Here is a 16,680-nt window from a genome sequence, read left to right on the forward strand (position 1 = left end):
TGCTTAGGATACAACAAGAACAAATGAACACATGGACCAGTACTGCAACCAGCAGCAAATCATACTGAGTTTGTTTGCTGACTGAATAGTCCAATGAGGGAATCATGATTTGACTGATATTTGCATACTGTACAAAAGATCAAGGTGGCAACATATTCCTGTAGGTTCTACTACATAGGGAAACAGAGGTCATACAAACGTGAGCCTGGGTCTTGCGTTTGCTTCATATTCGTACTGTGTCACATTTGCCTGGCAGCCCAAGATCGCGATGGTGTTCGCAACATACGCTTTCAATATACGTGTCAAGTCGAGCTGTAGCAGCGCACAAGGTTACTACTAAAACGTTCCGCAAGGTGAGGCTAGATCGAAGAAACACTAAATAGCCCTAAAGCTTTTTTTCAGAGTCCGCGAAGACAGACTAGAGTGAGACATTCCAGCAAAGAAAGTTCGTTGGTATATGAGAATACGAGACTGAGTTATCTGATATTTTTTCTGTAACTCAAGAGACACGGTCCTTTCCTTGTGACAAAGACGAACTGCCCCCGATGATCGGATTACCACTTACTTTGAACGTCGTCTTCCAACGGCTTCATCGTCTTCTGCAACTCCTCCGCTACCTTGTCGGCCTCCGCCCAGACCCTGAGCACATTGCGCCCAGCAACCTTTGCCGCGTCCTCGTCGCTGACTCCTTGCCTCAACAACTCGGCAATCAAGTCTGGGAATTTGGATACGTCTTCAAGTCCGGACGGGGTCTTGTCAATGCCATCGTAGTCCGTCCCAATACCCACGTGATCATACCCAATCAGCTCGCCAATGTGCATAATATGCTTGACCACCTGCTTCAGCGTCGCGTTCTCAGGAACGACCTCGGGCAGATCATCGGGTATCTTTCCAGGCTTGCACGACACAAACTCCGGCGCGAAGTTCACCATGACCACCGAGTTGCGCTTCTTCACCAGCTGCAGGATGTCGTCTGGAACATTGCGCGGGTGCGGGCATACAGCGTATGCAGAGCTGTGGCTGAAGATTGGGGGAGCGAGACTGCCGTTCCAGATCCCGTCGCCTTTGCCGACGAGGGCGTCTCTCATAGTGTCCTGGCTGACGTGGGAGAGATCGACGAGCATGCCCAGGCGGTTCATTTCTTTGAGGAGAGCGCGCCCGTCGGGGCTGAGGCCGTGCCAGTATGGTTTTGCGACTCTGGTCACGTAGTCGGAATCGGTTTGGAGAGCTGCGTCGGCGTACTTGTTGTGGCAATTCCATGTCAATGTTGCGTATCTGACGCCTAGCTGGTGGTAGAGGCGCAGTGTCGAGATTGAGTTGCCGATTTGGTGCAGGCCTTCGATAGCGGTGGGTGAGATTAGAAGTCCGTTGGCGAAAGCTTTGAGGGCTTGGGCACTGGTCCTGGAGGGGGTGAAGTACTTTGGATATTGCTGGCCCAGGCGGTGGAACAAGTCCAGCTGGCCAAGCGTAGCTTCGACGACTGTGAATGTCAATAACAATATTGAAGAACAAGGATACATGATACTCACTCGGAGCATACTTTTCAGTTGAGAAATCCGTCTCGTTGCCAGACGGACACGGCCAGAAAGCAGACCAAAAAGCCCCGCCTTGCATGCCTTTCTCGAGGCGGGGAATGTCCACGTGCTGTGGTAGTCCACCATTCTCAAATTTCTCTTGGAACTCGTTATCATAGATGTGGTTCTGGTATTTGCCTCGCATGAAGATCATCAAATCATTATGCCCGTCTGTTGACTGTCAGCACGTGCGAACTAAGTCATTGAGACATGTGACCGACCAATAAGAGGGTTCTCACTCAGAATCACTTTCGCGCGCTCCGCGATACTGAGTGGTACATGGTCTTTTGGCTCGAAGACTCCGGTCACACGGGCCAGACCCAAGCAAAGGATGATGATGAAGACCACGGTCCTGACTGCGCGGCTCGGGTTCTCTGCCATGGATGACCGCCGTTTCTCATCCTGCGATGCAATCGCACCATAATCCTCATTCACAGGTAAATCGTTATTCTTCTCCATGGCATCAATGATGATGTATATAGTACATCGACAGCTACATCCACCTGACAGCGATACGAGTAAGCACAGTCTTGGCATGAGAACGGAGATAAGCTTGACACGCCGGACATGACACGCGACGGACCCTTTTCACCACCAAAACCCTTAATTCCTGGTCATTCTCATATCAAAGACATATCGAAGCCGCAAAAATGGGGCTCATATCCGCAGGCGCCATGATCCGCAGCTTATCGCTGTTCCACATCACCCTCGCAGCAGTCCTGCTTCGCAACCCCCAGATGATTGCCAACCAGAGCATCGTCATGGTCCTGGGACAATCAATGCAGCTGGTATTTCACCCTTACCTTTCTTCATACATTTCAAGCGTCTAACACTCCCAGCCAACCCCCCGCGAATTCCTCAAACCCTCCGCATCCATCGCCTTCCTCGCCGTCCTCTTCGCCTTCCTCGGCCTCAGCGACCTGACCGCGATATCCATGTCCGAAGAGCTGTCAGATGAATATTGGGGCATTGCAACACCCGTGCGCCTCCTGTTTCTCTTCGCGCTGACCGCGTACACCTACACGTTCAAGGACGGCGGCATGTTTGCGCCCCGCTCAAACGACTACATGATGAGTTCTGGCAATACGAATCTCAACAACAGCATTGTCTTCACGTGGGGGTTCTGCGAGATGGCGGCATGGTTTTGGGTGTTTGTTACGCTGCGGGACGAGAGGAGGGAGAAGGTGAAGAAGGTTGTGGAGAAGAGGGCGGCGGAGGCGGATAGGCTGTAGAAGGTGGTTTACGGCTTTGGAGAGTTGCCGAACGAGGCTGGGCTTTGACTGCGGATGCGGCATACCTAGGTAGCCACTAGAGTGGGAGATTGTGTGGTGGGCATTGGCATTGGCCTTCGCAAGGCTTGAAGCACATTGCGGAGATTATCACACATGGAAACACCAGCATATGCTTGCAGTGCCGTCTACCGCGCACCGATCTGCTACAAGCTACGAGAACTTGTGGACATGCGTATTTTATATCGCAGGTCGCATATAACTGAGGTGGAAATAGAAGCTGCCTCGCTCACAAAGGGAAAAATGAAATCATTACCAACACGAAACCAGTAATGCAGAGCATTGCGATGGACTCTGCCGTACAATCTTTCCATGTGCTCTCTCACACATACAACCCCAACTGCCACCAGCGACATGTCTCCACATCAATAGGATCCTGAATCGGCCCAACATCATCATGACTCAGACCCTGAACACTCGCATTCTGCCCCCAGCTTGGAAAGAACGGAAGTCCCTCCCCATTCGGACTTCCATAATTTGCAAAGTTGATCCAATAATCCTGCATGATATGCGCCAGCGTAACGTTAATCGGTCTGAAGTATACATCCGTGGCCTGGCCGTTGTAGAATACGTAGTACAGATCTTGGCCATGTAGTGCCGGCGGCACGCTGAGGACGTATGCGTAGGTCCGGCCTTTGAAGGCGTCGTTGAAGAAGTGCGTGTTGCATTTGATCACGGTGTCGGATTGGAAGAGAGCTTGTCGGCCCTGGGGGTCGTTGTAGCTGGTGACAATGAGAGACTTGGAGGTTTCGGGGTCGTAATCTGATGGAATGGCTCCGGCGCTCGGGGCTTTGGGTGGATAGAGTACTTTTGTAATGTGGTCGAGCGCGGAAGTCGGGGCGTTGGGGAACAGGGTATTCATGGATGCTAGAGAGTGTTTAGTGAGTAAAAATGGATATCGATGGTTTGGATTGACTCACCATCAAATGCTGAGTCGTTTGCCACGGGGTATCCGAATCCTTCATTGCCGTTGTGGCCGACTAGCACGTCGATCGAATCGTCGTAACGGCCATGTGCTAACAACAGTGACGGCAAAGCTGGTATAATGTCACCATCAACTTGCGGTCCTAGTATTGATCGTCAGAGTGATCATAAGAAGGCTAACATGGAACAATTACCGTATGTCCACCCCTTTGTTCCAGTGCGTATCTGTAATTCGTTGGCAGCTTGAAGCACAATACTCGGCAAGGCCCTCGCCTCGCCCAAAGTAGAAACGTTCAACAAATCCAAGAACTTGCGGAAACTCTGCTCTTGTTCAAGGTTACCAGCCATCGGCGTCCATCCTGGGCTCTGTAGTATCGCTCGTTGGAAAGGCGTTTTGACTCGTCTACCGCCAAATGCTGTGGTCTGGAGGATAATCGAGCCTCCTCCGGCAGATTCGCCGAAAAGAGTAACTCGGCTGGGATCGCCCCCGAAGCGATGGATATTGTCTCTAACCCACTGCAGAGCAAGTCGCTGATCGTACAACCCGGCATTGGGAGTTCCATCTTTTGCAAATGTCGGACCTGACATCCAACCGAAAGCACCTCTGTGAACAGTCAGCCATCGGAAACAGCAATGACTTAGAGCCATACAGTCTGTAGTTAAGTGTGACATATATCACGCCTTCATTGTCGCCAATCTGGCTTCTGGAAATTAATCCCGCAGCAGGAGTGTCGTATTTCGACCCTGCACCAAATCCTCCACCGTGAAGCCACACCATCACAGCTGCTCCGGTCTTCGTTCTGTTCCGTCTCGATGGCCGAGCATGGAATATCTCCCGAGGCACCATGACGTCCAGGAACAGGCAGTCTTCTGTGGCTCGCGGATCTGAGGGAGTGTTCCGTGGGTAATCAAATCCTTGCGTTGCATTCTCAAAGCCAGCTATGCTCGTGTTGCCCGTCAAACTGTAGTAGGTGTTGTATCTTTCGTTCACACGACCGCCAGTAGGGTAAGCTTGGGGGCAGATACGTGCGATTGAGCCAGTGTCAACGGTGGTGTTGCGGCCTCTAGGCGATACGGGCAGTGCGAATCGCAAACTTCCTACTGGTGGCTCCGCATAGCGGATGTTAGAAAAGTTGTAGTAGTTCCCCTTTTTTTTTTTTTTTTGATGTCAGCATACTTGGAAGCCTTGGAAGTTATCTGCTGATGAGACATACGTTGAGAGACGCTTGGTAGCGCCCATATCCAACGTCTACAATTGGCAGGTGCCTTTCGTGATATGTCCAAGGGTAATCTGCATACGCTGCGGCACATGTGTAGACAAACAGAAAAACTTTGATGAAGTTCGCCATATTCGCAAACAAAAAACTTGTGATCCGTGAAAAGGATCTTTTGGATTAGTACTCGGGAAGAGGGTCTCTTTTGTTGAATAGGCTTTCCGTTTATTGTACCAGGAGCTCCCGAGACAGAGATACGGGGGCACTGAGAACTAATGCCACGAATTTAAGTCAATTCGTGGCTAGCTTTTGGCCAATTATGTGCAGGGTGAGGGTCTAGGGTGCATTGTCTCGGTTGGGGAGACACTAAACACTCTCAGTGCTTGTTGTCCTCGGGTTTGACTGCATTGCATTTGTTTGACTGCAAAGTCAGTATCCCTTCTCTAGTTACAGACAGAACCTTTTCTAGCTGCAGGCAGAATACCCATTGTATTAGCCCCAACCAGGGGAATCAGTGTCTCTTTATATACTTGCGAACAGCGTGCTGTATCCTCTCTTTGGATGTTAACACTCATTTGAATAATAGAAGATGTTCCGCGACCGATGGACCAGGTCAAGGGTTTGCAAAAGTTAAGCCACAGTAAATGAGGCAGGGCTGTAATGCCTGACTGTCATTGTTGCACGAGCGATGCCAGATGAGGCCTTTTAGTGAGAGAGAGAGGGAATTGTACGACTGTTGAAGAGGGGATTACGGATAAACAGTATGCGATATGCACGTCGATATGGCATGCCAGCATGTGCGACTTGATTGTAGCGTGCATCAAAGATAGAGTGTTGGTTTTCCGGAATCACATGTAGATTTGTTGTTTAAATGGTAATTGAGAAACCTTAGGTTTGTTATGATTTCTGAATCAAGCAGTCACACCAGCTCACCAGCAATCTGCCACATTCTGCTTGGTGAAATGAGCGGTGTCGGATTCGGGGAATTTGAGAGATCTTATGTACGACTGTGGCTGGAGTAGTGCTACACCCGCCCGGCAGGGCATTATCGTAATCCGCATGATGACGTCAAGGCGCAGTGGACTCGACAACCCGATGCTCCAGCCTAACATCAGTGGGGACATCGTCGCGAGAGCAGCGGCCATCAGGTATTGTGCCTTGTACTCAGAAAGAAACATACATTGGCTTCAGGAACTACATAAATCTACACACCTCTTGCCTGCAACGCCGCATTCAGTGCCTTTTGGAAGACCTCAATGTTCTCAGGCCTCAAAATCGTGAAATGGGTTCCTTCAACTGGATGATAACGCAAAGGCCCCTCAGACTCTTCGTTGTCAACGTCGCTTTGCTGCGCGCCTGTAACATGGTCTTTCCATTTCGCAAGCCAGTCGGAACGCCACTGTTGTTCAGTACAGTTGTACTGCGGTAGGGGCGGTACCCAAAAGATATCGTATTTCGAGACTGATCCCCTGGGCTTGTACGTCCTGGTGATGGTTTGCATGTTGTCGTTGATGCGTTGCCAGGCCTCAACTTTCGATACACTGAGATCGAGATTCTCAAGTGTCCCATCAGGGAAGCGAGCAAAGATTTCTTTGGTGAAGTCTTTGTCCGCAACCGTCTCCATGTCGATCTCCCACTGCATGGCTGTCTCGACATCGAGGAGTTGGAAGAAGTGGAGCAGATCAATGATAAAGTTCCGGGGCTTGTCGCGGACTTGGATGCGGTTGAGATCTGCAGGGTTATCGATGCCTCCACAGAAAGCGACCTCTTCACCTGCAGCTTCCAGTCTCTTACCAAGCTCGAATGCCAACATGCCACCAAAGCATAAGCCCAGTAGTACGTATGGACCTTTCGGTTGATACCTTCTGATGCCTTCCATATAGATTTCAAGCATCTCATCCAAGGTCTCGAATGGGGTTTCGTCTTTGTGGAAGCCGCGCACGCGCAGTGCATATACCGGGCGATCTGGTATGTATTTGAGTAGACCAAGCCATGTGAGAAACTCGCCGCCACCAGGATGGCATAAGATAATGGGCGCCTTGGAGCCGGATGAGACCAGAGGCACGATCGGGTCATACTCGGCCGTAGTAGTGCCCAAGGCTAGCAGCACATTGTCCATGTCGCCGATCGTTCGACAGGAAAGAAGAAAGGACATGGATATCGGCTCCTCAAGCTGGAGGATGTTCTCTAGCGACGACTTGATACGAAGATAGCCTAGACTATCGATATTCAAGTCGGCAAGGGCAATGTCCAGGTGAAGATCTGAGGATTTCAGTCCAGTCTCTTCACACAGAGCGACCGAAAGAGTTTGTTGAAGGGCTGTAGTGAGGGGAGGCCCTTGCTGGGTAAATGATCGTGGCACGCACTCCGAGAGCTTGAATTCATCGAAATGCCCGGCAAGTAGCGATTTCTTCAACTTTGCGCGCGACAGTTTCCCGATCGTTGATTTTGGTAGCTTCTGTTTTGGTAGAGGGATTACCATCACGGGCCGCTTGCGACAGAATCTTATGACAGCCTCATTGATACGAGATACCGTATCACGAAGTGTGGCCGTGTCCTCGAGATTGTCGTTGGTGGGGTTGAAGAGTATGACCACATCTTCACTTTCCGCATTGGCATCCTCCGTCCAAATGGAGAACGATGCGGTGAAGCTCTTGTTCAGTCCAGGGATATTCGAAGATTCAATGGCATGCTCCAATTCGAAGGAAGAGTAGTTTTGGCCATTGATGATGATGACTTCCTTGGTGCGGCCGACAATCCGCAGATTGCCTTCATCATCCAGCATCCCAAGATCGCCAGTGTCAAACCAACCATCCGGTGTCATACAAGCGCTAGTTGCTGATTCGTTGTTGAGGTAGCGCTTGAAGATCAACGGTCCTCGAACTTGGATTGCACCGGTCTGGCCGTCCTTGACATGAGCGCCAGTCTCGTCAACGAGTCGAAGCTCATGTTGTGGCAAAAGCTTTCCGACAGATGCGAAAACGTACTTTCGATCTATATCGTATGCTGGAGACTGCTGATTATAAAAGAAAGCTGAGCATGTCTACAGAAGAGTCAGGTGGGTGTTTTCACGGAAAATCTGGGATAGACAAACCTCACTAAGACCGTAACTCGCCTTGATGCTGCACCTTGGTGCTTTGTACTCAGTCAAGACCAACTCTGCAGCCTCCAGAGTAGCCGTCTTATTGGCCTCCCCACCACACATGATGACGCGCAGCTGACTGAAATCTAGGTGCAATTCTTGCCGTTCGCTCGGATCCAATTCGTTCAATGCACGTACTGCAGCGGCGATGAAGAAGTTCGGCGCAAAAGTGTAAGATATGCGATAGTCGCTCAGAGCCTTCCAGAAGCGAGCAGGGCTTTGAACAAAGTCCATTGCTGGGACCATCACCTGATTAGCTCCAGCATATACAGCGTGTAGGTGGTTTTCGCAGAGAGCAGCACTGTGATCGAAGCCTGCGAACTTGTGGTTAGCAAATTATCTTGGTAAGTATCGTCAGAAGGTCGTAGTACTTACTGACCCAAGACAGAAACGTCTTGCTGGAGTCCATCAGATGGAAATCGCATTTCAGCTTACTAGACGTCACCAACTGTGCGTGCGTGTATTCGACACCCTTCGCGAAACCCGTGCTGCCGCTTGTGAACAGAACTGTTGCAAGCTCGTCTTCGTGATCAAAACCTCCGTCTATTGGTTTCCACGCGCCATTCTCGTTTGATTTTGTCGTCGCAACCGATTCCGCGGTGATTGTGGTAAGAGTTGGAACCATGCGAAATGGCTTCGCCAATCGCTTGGAAGTCAAGATAGTGGGCCCATTGAAGAGCTTGCTGACATTGTCCAGCTCACCAGCAAGAGTAGCATCATTGCTTGACAAAGGGGAAAGTAATGCTGGTACACCGCCTGCCGCAACAACGGACCAAAACCAGATTACATTCTCGCGGTGTGTGTTGAAGTACAGGACTGTACATTGTTTTTGCTTGATCGTGCCATGCGCTCGAAGTTTGGTTGCGTTTGTCTGACGTACATCAGCGATGTTCTACCAACTCATTCAGTCGAAGACTTACCTCTGCTTGTCGTAACAGATCGACATAAGTTACAAAGTCCGAAACTTGGTCCCAGCCTTGATCCTTAAAAACGATGCCATGTGTCGGCCAGGCTCGGGCCGCACGCTGCAATAGTCCAAGCAGTGTCTTTGGTTCCTCGCCGGCGTGCTTCACCATTTCGTTTTGGACACCCAAGGACATCGATACCACATCCGTTGGGAGAGCCTGAGTCAGTTGAGACGTCATTGCGACAAGTCTGTGCCGTTCGCTGGTAGGTTCGTGGAAGGAAAAAACTATGAAGATGTTGGTGGAGTCAGGTCAGTCTGAGCCTGCTCATTTAAATCAACGAGTTGATACAGATCATCAGCCATTGCCTCAGGAATTCTGAAGCTCCGGCCCGTCTGTGCTACCTCCATATTGGGACCCTGACATCCCACATGCTCCGCAAACAGGGTGCCAATGGTGCAGCAAGACAACCTAGGTAGACTTGCGGCGACTTGTAGATTTCCATCACGCCGTTGGATTTGGTGCATGCGGCACCGAGGAAGTCAGGATTGGAAACTAATCTACAGCCTAGCTCATTTTAGCGCTGGAAGCTAATTTTCTTACTTCAAACCTTATTGCACACAGTATCGCACATGCGGTGAATGATAAGCCTCTCGCTTATTGGAATGCCCGGCCAACCACCCAGGGCATTCCGAGCCGAACGCAGGACCCTCACCCCTGAATATTCTCCCCAGATTCCAAGTCTTGCATGATATCTTTTGAACAACTATTACTTATGTTTCCGGTGCTTGGTGTAGGGAAGAAGTGCGGATGTTTGGTGGACTGCTTATGTTTCGCAAGATACTGTGAGTGTTCCACTTCCCGAGGTCGCCAATGGTACAGCGTCGCTGTCTAGGTACAAGATCCCGAGGATTTAATCAAGCACGTCTATTTCATGGCTCATCACATCATAATTACCTAGATATCAACGGTCCGAGGTCCTTGTCAAGCACGTGTATTGGCGCACGGCTCATCACATGTGCAAGTACTCCTTCTTCGGCACTGAACATCGTTTGACATCGGGAAAACGCACCACAGTTGATCATAATTTCAAAATGCTTGGTAGGCCGAAAGCGAATTTTGAAGTTGTTGAGATGGCTGGAGATGGTCGCGACGCTGAATGCGGACAATCCCGTAAGCCACTAGCCGACCCAGGACGTTGGTTACCTGCCAGGTACCATCAAGAATGGCGCGAGAAAATTTTGTCGACAAGGCGACTTGGAAATCTTGCGGAACAGGTTCTTTGATGGTCTAACTTTCGATACATGACAGGGTACCAACAGCATCATCGCAACCACGGTCCGTCAGATGGCAGAGCGCAAAACGAAGGCTGTTGACCAGTTATGCGACCAAGATTACAACACTTCTATGCCGAGTTGCTTATCACAGTAATGGCGTGGGAAAATCCCACTACCTGCCTGCATCGGAAGTGATCTCTGTTAGACTGAGTCAGGAATCCATTAATTACACCTGCTATGTAAGGTTCGAGCACTGTTTCTATTCGCGACGTGATGACGGGAAATGACAGTGAGCACACAGGTGGGCCGTCCAAAAGCATGAAGGCCATCACACCCAACAACCAGAGGTACCGTATCTCCGGAACACCTTCACTGGCCCCCGCTGTTACCGCTTTCAGCACTTCGTGTTGTTGACGTACCAAGTTCAGCAGATATGCTAACATGCCATGAACTTGCGGTCGTATTCTGTGAGCTCTACTTATTGCAGTCGGCCCCAAGGACGGCTCGAATCCCTGATTCTTAATTTCGCTCCCATCTCACTCAAAAGTTATTCTCGCTGTTCAGATACCTTCTTTTCACTACTTGTCATCATACCAGGATCGCTGGACGACTGCTGAACAATATACCCATTTAGCGATTGACAGAGTAGACCTCTCAACATGAATATCCAAAAGCCTCTCGACATTTTAATCTTCGGCACTGGAGGTGAGCATGCCACTTACCGTTCGGTGAAGAAGTACTGACCATTGCCACAGCTGTCGGCTCCACGCTGGGATGGAGGCTTGCACAGAACCCTAACGTTAGGCTTTCTGTTGTCTGCCGATCTAATTACGACATTGTAAAGCGGCAAGGGCTTCGCATGAGCACAGCCATGTGGGGTGATGGCATGTTTAGACCTCATCGCGTTGTTCGCTCAACGCGGGAGGTATCGCATGTACCTTTCGACTACGTGGTGTGCGCCAACAAAATCACAACGTCCGACTCCTCAAGAACAATCAACGAGCTGGTACCCGTTGTCTCTCCAAGAACCACTCTGGTATCAGCGCAAAACGGAGTCGGCGTCGAGGCACCCTTGGGCCGTGCATTCCAAAATAACAACATCTTATCTGCCGTGTGCTACATCAGTTGCCTACAGCCAATTCCCGGTATCGTCCAGCAAATCTCCAATATTCGGCCACATGCTTTCCACATTGGACATTACGACAAGCCCATGTTCGGCAGCACGATGGACAGGGCGCAGAAGCTGAAGGACTTTGTTGCCCTGGATAACCGATTCAAACAAATCAATGACGTGCAAGCCGAGCGCTGGACGAAGCAAATCTTCAATGGTGCCTGGAATCCAATGACTGCCATCACTGGTCTTGAAACTCATCCCCTGATTGCCTCGCCTTATCTTGACACGGTCCGACGGCTCGCTCAAGAGACCTTCAATGTCGCAACCGGACTTGGTGTCTCGCTCCCTGAAGACCTACCAGAGAAGACAATCGAATTCGCCAAGGCGAATCCCTCGATGGCACCGTCGATGCTACAGGATGCAAGGAAGAAGAGGCTTATGGAGGTAGATTCACTTTGTGGTTAGTAGCAGCTCCATGTCTATCCTTGTTGACAGTGACTGATTGTGATGCTAGGAAACATCATCAGGCAGGCCGAGCAAATCCGCGTGCCTGTGCCAACGGTAAAGATGGTGTACTACGCGCTGCAAGAGATGAACAGACAGATTTCGGAATCGACGCAACCACTACGCATCCCAGAGCACGATGCTCTTGCGAACGGAATCAGTTACTTGCAGCATTTTGCAGCGCAGCCACAAGTAATTATGACCAAGTAGAATTGCAATAGTAAAATTAATGTAATCATGTTACTCATGCAATAATGAACCGCCAAGTCTTTCATTCATTCCGGTATCAGATCAAGACATAACCCAACTCATTCAGAGCTTGCCCAGCACTTCCTTCGTCCCCTCAATCTCCACTGTAGCCACAATTTCAACGTGCGCAACCGACTGTCCAAAAGAGAAGTCATACAAGCCCTTGTCAACCTTCCACTTCTTCTCCGCCTCGTTAAAGTACGCAAAATCCTTGAGCCCAACTTCCAACTCCACACTCTTCTCCTGTCCCGGGTCAAGCGTCGTCTTCTTGAACGCAGCGAGCGTCTTGATCGGGTGCTCAGACGACTGCTCCTTTCTGCCGACATACAACTGGACGACAGTAGAACCAGCAGTTTTGCCAGTGTTCTTCACAGCGACGGTAGCTTTGAACAAGTCGGATGAGGTCTGCGCGACGTGTCCGCCGAACAGGGAGAAAGTGGTGTACGACAGACCGAAGCCGAATGGGAAGTGTACTTTATCTTTCGCGACGCGATCGTAGTGTCTGTATCCGACGAAGACGCCCTCTTCATAGCGCACGGTGAGTTGGCCGTCTTTCTTCTCGCCGGGGAAGTTGCCGTACGCGGGTGCGTCTTCGATGCGTTTGGGCCACGAGATGGGAAGTCTGCCCGAGGGGTTCACGGCGCCAGAGATGATGTCTGCAATGGCATTGCCGGCTTCTTGGCCAGGGAACCATGCTTGGACCAAGGCGGCGATGTTGGGGAGCCAGGGGAGGGCGATGGCGACACCGGTGCTGTTGATGACGATGGTTTTCTTGTTCGCGGCTGAGACTACTTCGACGAGTTTGTCTTGACTGCCATCGCGGGGGAGGTTGAAACTCAGTTGGTCTTGGCCTTCGGTCTCCCAGGCTGGGGTGTGTCCGGTGAAGACGAGTGCGATGTCGACTTCTTTCGCGAGGTCGCGCGCTTGTGTTACCATGTCTAGATCGTGCTCTGAAGCGTTCATGAAGCCCATGCGGAATCCGGGAAGGCCAGCGAGAATGCTCCATTCCTCGGGATTGCCGCCGGCTGGTGGCTTAGAATGGATCACGACCTTGTAAGACTTGCCTGCCTCGAAGGATACAGTAAACTCCTTTTCGGGGTTACCGCCAAGCAGGAAGCCCATAGGATCGGGTGAGTTGTGCTTCTGTTCGAATACCTGCTCACCGTTGATGGTGACGGTGGTAGGTCCGCAGCCTGAGCATCCAAGGTAATGTGAGCCAGACTCTGTTGGCACGAATGTTGCCGTGAGCCTGACCTCACGATCCTTCGCTTCGACGTCGAGGACGGGGCTGAACGCAGACTCCTTGATCTTGTGTGTTGTCTTGGTTGGCTTGTCTGTTTGACCGCTGCGGAATTGCTCCAGGGTCCAGCCAGAGTTGCCCTCTAGATCAGTGCAGTGATGTGCTAATGGGGGAAGTAGGCGATATGTGTGCGCGCCCTTTGCGAATTTGAACTCGACGTCGTTGCCGTAAGCAGCCTTGAGGCCTTCTTCGGGTGAAATACGGTAGTGCGCATTGAGACTTGCGCTGCCTCCGCCGTGAATGAGAGCTTCTTTTGCCAGACCAAAAAGACCAATCTTCTTGCCCTTGACATCCTCTTTTTTGAGAGGTAGAATATCGTTATCGTTCTTCAATCAGTGTGATACCTTGTCCGGCAACATCTCTAATGAGCTTGCTATGTGCTGGGTTCACAATAGACTGCTCTGGTGGAATGCTTGGGTCCTCAAATGCACCAACCTTCTCGATGAGCTTCAGCACGTTCTTCGCTCTCTCAGTGATGGTCTCCTCGGTGACCTCGCCTTTCTTGACGGCTGCCATGACAGCTTCAACGCTTCGGTGTCGTGTTGGTCCTGGCATCTCGAGGTCCAGTCCGGCATTCAACGCGTCGGCAGTAGAGTTTGTGCCGCCCCAGTCGCTCATCACCAGGCCGTCCCAGCCCCATTCTCCGCGGAGGACTTGCTTGAGCAAGAATTCGTGCGAATCTGCGTGTGTGCCGTTGATCTTGTTGTAGGCGGTCATTACACCCCACGGATTGGGCTTCCTTGACTGAGATCTCAAATGGCTTCATGTAGATTTCCCTCAGCGCACGTTCAGACACAACCTCGTCGACCGCCAGACGTTCCGTCTCTTGCTCGTTTGCTGCGAAATGCTTGATGGTGGCGGCAATCCCGCGCTCCTGGACTCCCTTGACAACATTGGCAGCCATTTTACCAGCCAGAAGGGGGTCTTCAGAGAAAGACTCAAAATTGCGGCCTCCAAGAGGGTGTCGATGGTTGCACATTGTGGGCGCAAGCAGGACTCTCGCACTCTTCGTCTTCGTTTCCTCGGCCAATGCATTGCCTATCTTTTGAGCATATTCTGGATTGAATGTTGCCGCTGAGCAGACTGCTGCTGGGAAACATGCTGCTCTCGTGCCTCCAGTGAAGACTTCCCCACGAGCGCCGTTTGGGCCATCGCTTGTCTAAGCAGAGTAAGCTGGATTCATCTGCCCACGTTGATGATGCGGGGCCATACCTTGATGGCAGGTACCCCTTTTCCAGGAATCGGAACGGTCTCCCAAAAGTCCTTGCCAGCAAGGAGAGCTATCTTCTCCTCCAAGGTCAGAGACTGGAGGGTAGCCTCAATGTTCACACCCATTGCTAATAGCCGATATGCCTAAAAAGACTAGTCAATTGCAAGACTCGGGCACAAATCACCCGTAAGATAAGATCGCAAAGTACGAAAGTTGTAAGAACAAGAAAGGGGTATCAGATTCTATATCTTCTCCTCTCGAGCGGGACTCTCCAGTACTTATGTACAATCCAAATCCCAGCATCGACTCCTGGCGGAGTAGCTCGCCGTAATGCCGGCAAATGCTCCTCTTGCCCAAGATGTCGCGGCATCGTGGGGTCGCGATGTGGAGAACAGAACAGTAATCATTGGCCGAACAGCGCGACCATCATCAAGCCTACAGTAAGCGTGCCGGAGTTCTGCCAGGACGGTGTCGTGATTCGCTGCGCCGTTGCTGGGCCGAGACGGGGCATCCGAAGTATTGCCAGATCGAAGGAAAGCTAAGGCTACGTGGATGTCAGCTGAATGCATCCATTATTCAGGCCGAGAGCGTTTCAAGACCTCGGCACTACACGATAGTCTGGGGAGATGCGTGCAAGAGTCGTGTTGCACATGAGATGCGGAGAGATGAGTCGGGCGTGGCTGGTGCGCCACGACCTTTCGGATCACCTCCGGAGAGCTAATGGCAGACCCACGTGCTTGGCTGGTGGATAGCCGTAAACGTACGTCACTCGGGGCAGCTGTCAGAATTTCTTGTTCAGATGTGTGCTTCCATACTTCAATCATAACTACATACCGCATAGAGTTGTTGTACAATTCAACCTCCTTCTCTTTTCTGTCTCTTTCGTACCTCCAAATGAGTGCTCAAGCAGCCAACAAGACGAGCCGGCGGCATCCGCTCCAGCGTTATGATTCTCCATCCAAAGGATTTTCAGGTGCTCTGCACGTAAGGACTTCGATTCAAGATGAACGGACTGCAGCTGATGTATCTAGGTTGCTGGTCTAATCAGTTTTTACCATTCTTTCAAATTGTAAGAACTCCAGCGCAAAAGCATTCCAACAGCAATTGACTTTACACATAGCTTGGCGGACAATCCGAATCAATTTGTAAATACCACACAAACAACCGAATCATTTAGATACTAACCCATCCTCAGAACGACTCTTTCGGCTGGCACCTCCAATTCCTCACCATCCTCGGGATCACAATCTGCACCGTCGGCTTCACCCTCGCCCTCCTCGCCGACATGACCAACAGTACATCCCTCTTCACCATCAAGAACTACATCTCCCTCGTCGCCGCCCCCATCGAAATCGTCATCTCAATCCTCTACTGGTCCCTCCGGCTCATCGACACATCCCTCGTCGTCCCGCCACACCTGCCCCTCCCACCTGCAATCTACGACCTAACATTCCACTTCTTCCCCGCGGTGCTGACGACGCTTGATACGTTGTTGCTATCCCCGCCGTGGCCCAGTTCGCCGATGAATCCGCAGGCGCCGCTGATTACACTGGTACTCAGCACAGCGGTCGCATTCCTGTATTGGTTCTGGATTGAGATTTGTTATGCCAGGAATGGGTTTTATCCGTATCCAATCTTTGAGATGCTCACGACATATCAGCGCGTGGGGCTGTTTGCACTGAGTGGCTCGATCATGTGGGTTGTGGGCGGGGCGTTGAGGGCGGCGTATGCATGGTGTAATGGGTATGAGGAGGTGGAGGAGTTTCAGAAGGTGAAGAGGGCGGTGAAGATGGGGAGGGAGGGGAAGTGGGAGTGAGAATGGGGTGGGGAGGGCTTGGATCGATGATGGTACGGATGAGGGCATTGGCTTCGAAAAGCACCGCCAGGTGTTGTAATAATTTGTGCGCGCCCTGTCTAAACTTGAACTGTCATCCGAGAAGAACAATCATCTCACATGCCAGTCTGACTAAAGTTAGGG

At 51.1% G+C, this 16,680-nt stretch overlaps 7 protein-coding genes across 7 annotated transcripts; 3 read left to right on the forward strand and 4 right to left on the reverse strand.

Moving 5' to 3' along the window:
• Nucleotides 1–433: 433 nt before the first annotated feature.
• On the reverse strand, nucleotides 434–2,033 carry SNOG_03617 (hypothetical protein; the record flags this gene model as incomplete). The annotated part of the gene is made up of 3 exons (XM_001794120.1): nucleotides 434–1,480; nucleotides 1,530–1,745; nucleotides 1,814–2,033. 3 exons carry the CDS (start codon nucleotides 2,031–2,033, stop codon nucleotides 555–557), a joined length of 1,362 nt encoding a protein of 453 aa, XP_001794172.1. The 3' UTR covers nucleotides 434–554.
• Nucleotides 2,034–2,224: 191 nt separating this feature from the next.
• SNOG_03618 (hypothetical protein) lies at nucleotides 2,225–2,806 on the forward strand (the record flags this gene model as incomplete). The annotated part of the gene is made up of 2 exons (XM_001794121.1): nucleotides 2,225–2,362; nucleotides 2,414–2,806. 2 exons carry the CDS (start codon nucleotides 2,225–2,227, stop codon nucleotides 2,804–2,806), a joined length of 531 nt encoding a protein of 176 aa, XP_001794173.1.
• A 379-nt stretch (nucleotides 2,807–3,185) lies between these two features.
• Nucleotides 3,186–5,136, reverse strand: SNOG_03619 (hypothetical protein; the record flags this gene model as incomplete). The annotated part of the gene is made up of 5 exons (XM_001794122.1): nucleotides 3,186–3,730; nucleotides 3,784–3,930; nucleotides 3,982–4,391; nucleotides 4,438–4,934; nucleotides 5,002–5,136. 5 exons carry the CDS (start codon nucleotides 5,134–5,136, stop codon nucleotides 3,186–3,188), a joined length of 1,734 nt encoding a protein of 577 aa, XP_001794174.1.
• Nucleotides 5,137–6,205: 1,069 nt separating this feature from the next.
• Nucleotides 6,206–9,219, reverse strand: SNOG_03620 (hypothetical protein; the record flags this gene model as incomplete). Its single annotated transcript, XM_001794123.1, has 4 exons — nucleotides 6,206–7,995; nucleotides 8,101–8,457; nucleotides 8,519–8,959; nucleotides 9,168–9,219. 4 exons carry the CDS (start codon nucleotides 9,217–9,219, stop codon nucleotides 6,206–6,208), a joined length of 2,640 nt encoding a protein of 879 aa, XP_001794175.1.
• A 1,926-nt stretch (nucleotides 9,220–11,145) lies between these two features.
• On the forward strand, nucleotides 11,146–12,207 carry SNOG_03621 (hypothetical protein). Its single transcript, XM_001794124.1, has 2 exons — nucleotides 11,146–11,899; nucleotides 11,954–12,207. Exons 1-2 carry the CDS (start codon nucleotides 11,185–11,187, stop codon nucleotides 12,151–12,153), a joined length of 915 nt encoding a protein of 304 aa, XP_001794176.1. The 5' UTR covers nucleotides 11,146–11,184; the 3' UTR covers nucleotides 12,154–12,207.
• A 48-nt stretch (nucleotides 12,208–12,255) lies between these two features.
• SNOG_03622 (hypothetical protein) lies at nucleotides 12,256–14,827 on the reverse strand (the record flags this gene model as incomplete). The annotated part of the gene is made up of 4 exons (XM_001794125.1): nucleotides 12,256–13,818; nucleotides 13,883–14,172; nucleotides 14,213–14,651; nucleotides 14,705–14,827. 4 exons carry the CDS (start codon nucleotides 14,825–14,827, stop codon nucleotides 12,256–12,258), a joined length of 2,415 nt encoding a protein of 804 aa, XP_001794177.1.
• A 1,160-nt stretch (nucleotides 14,828–15,987) lies between these two features.
• On the forward strand, nucleotides 15,988–16,518 carry SNOG_03623 (hypothetical protein; the record flags this gene model as incomplete). The annotated part of the gene is made up of 1 exon (XM_001794126.1): nucleotides 15,988–16,518. One exon carries the CDS (start codon nucleotides 15,988–15,990, stop codon nucleotides 16,516–16,518), a length of 531 nt encoding a protein of 176 aa, XP_001794178.1.
• Between the last annotated feature and the right edge of the window lie 162 nt (nucleotides 16,519–16,680).

The sequence above is a fragment of the Parastagonospora nodorum genome (genome assembly GCF_000146915.1).
Source record: "Parastagonospora nodorum SN15 chromosome Unknown scaffold_5, whole genome shotgun sequence".
Lineage (NCBI taxonomy): Eukaryota > Fungi > Ascomycota > Dothideomycetes > Pleosporales > Phaeosphaeriaceae > Parastagonospora > Parastagonospora nodorum.

Excerpts from the sequence above, each read along its gene's own strand:
- SNOG_03621 (XM_001794124.1), top strand. The coding sequence starts at position 11,185 with ATGAGCACAGCCATGTGGGGTGATGGCATGTTTAGACCTCATCGCGTT. Across the intron at positions 11,900-11,953 it reads GGAGGTAGATTCACTTTGTG|GAAACATCATCAGGCAGGCC; the intron begins GTTAGTAGCAGC and ends TTGTGATGCTAG.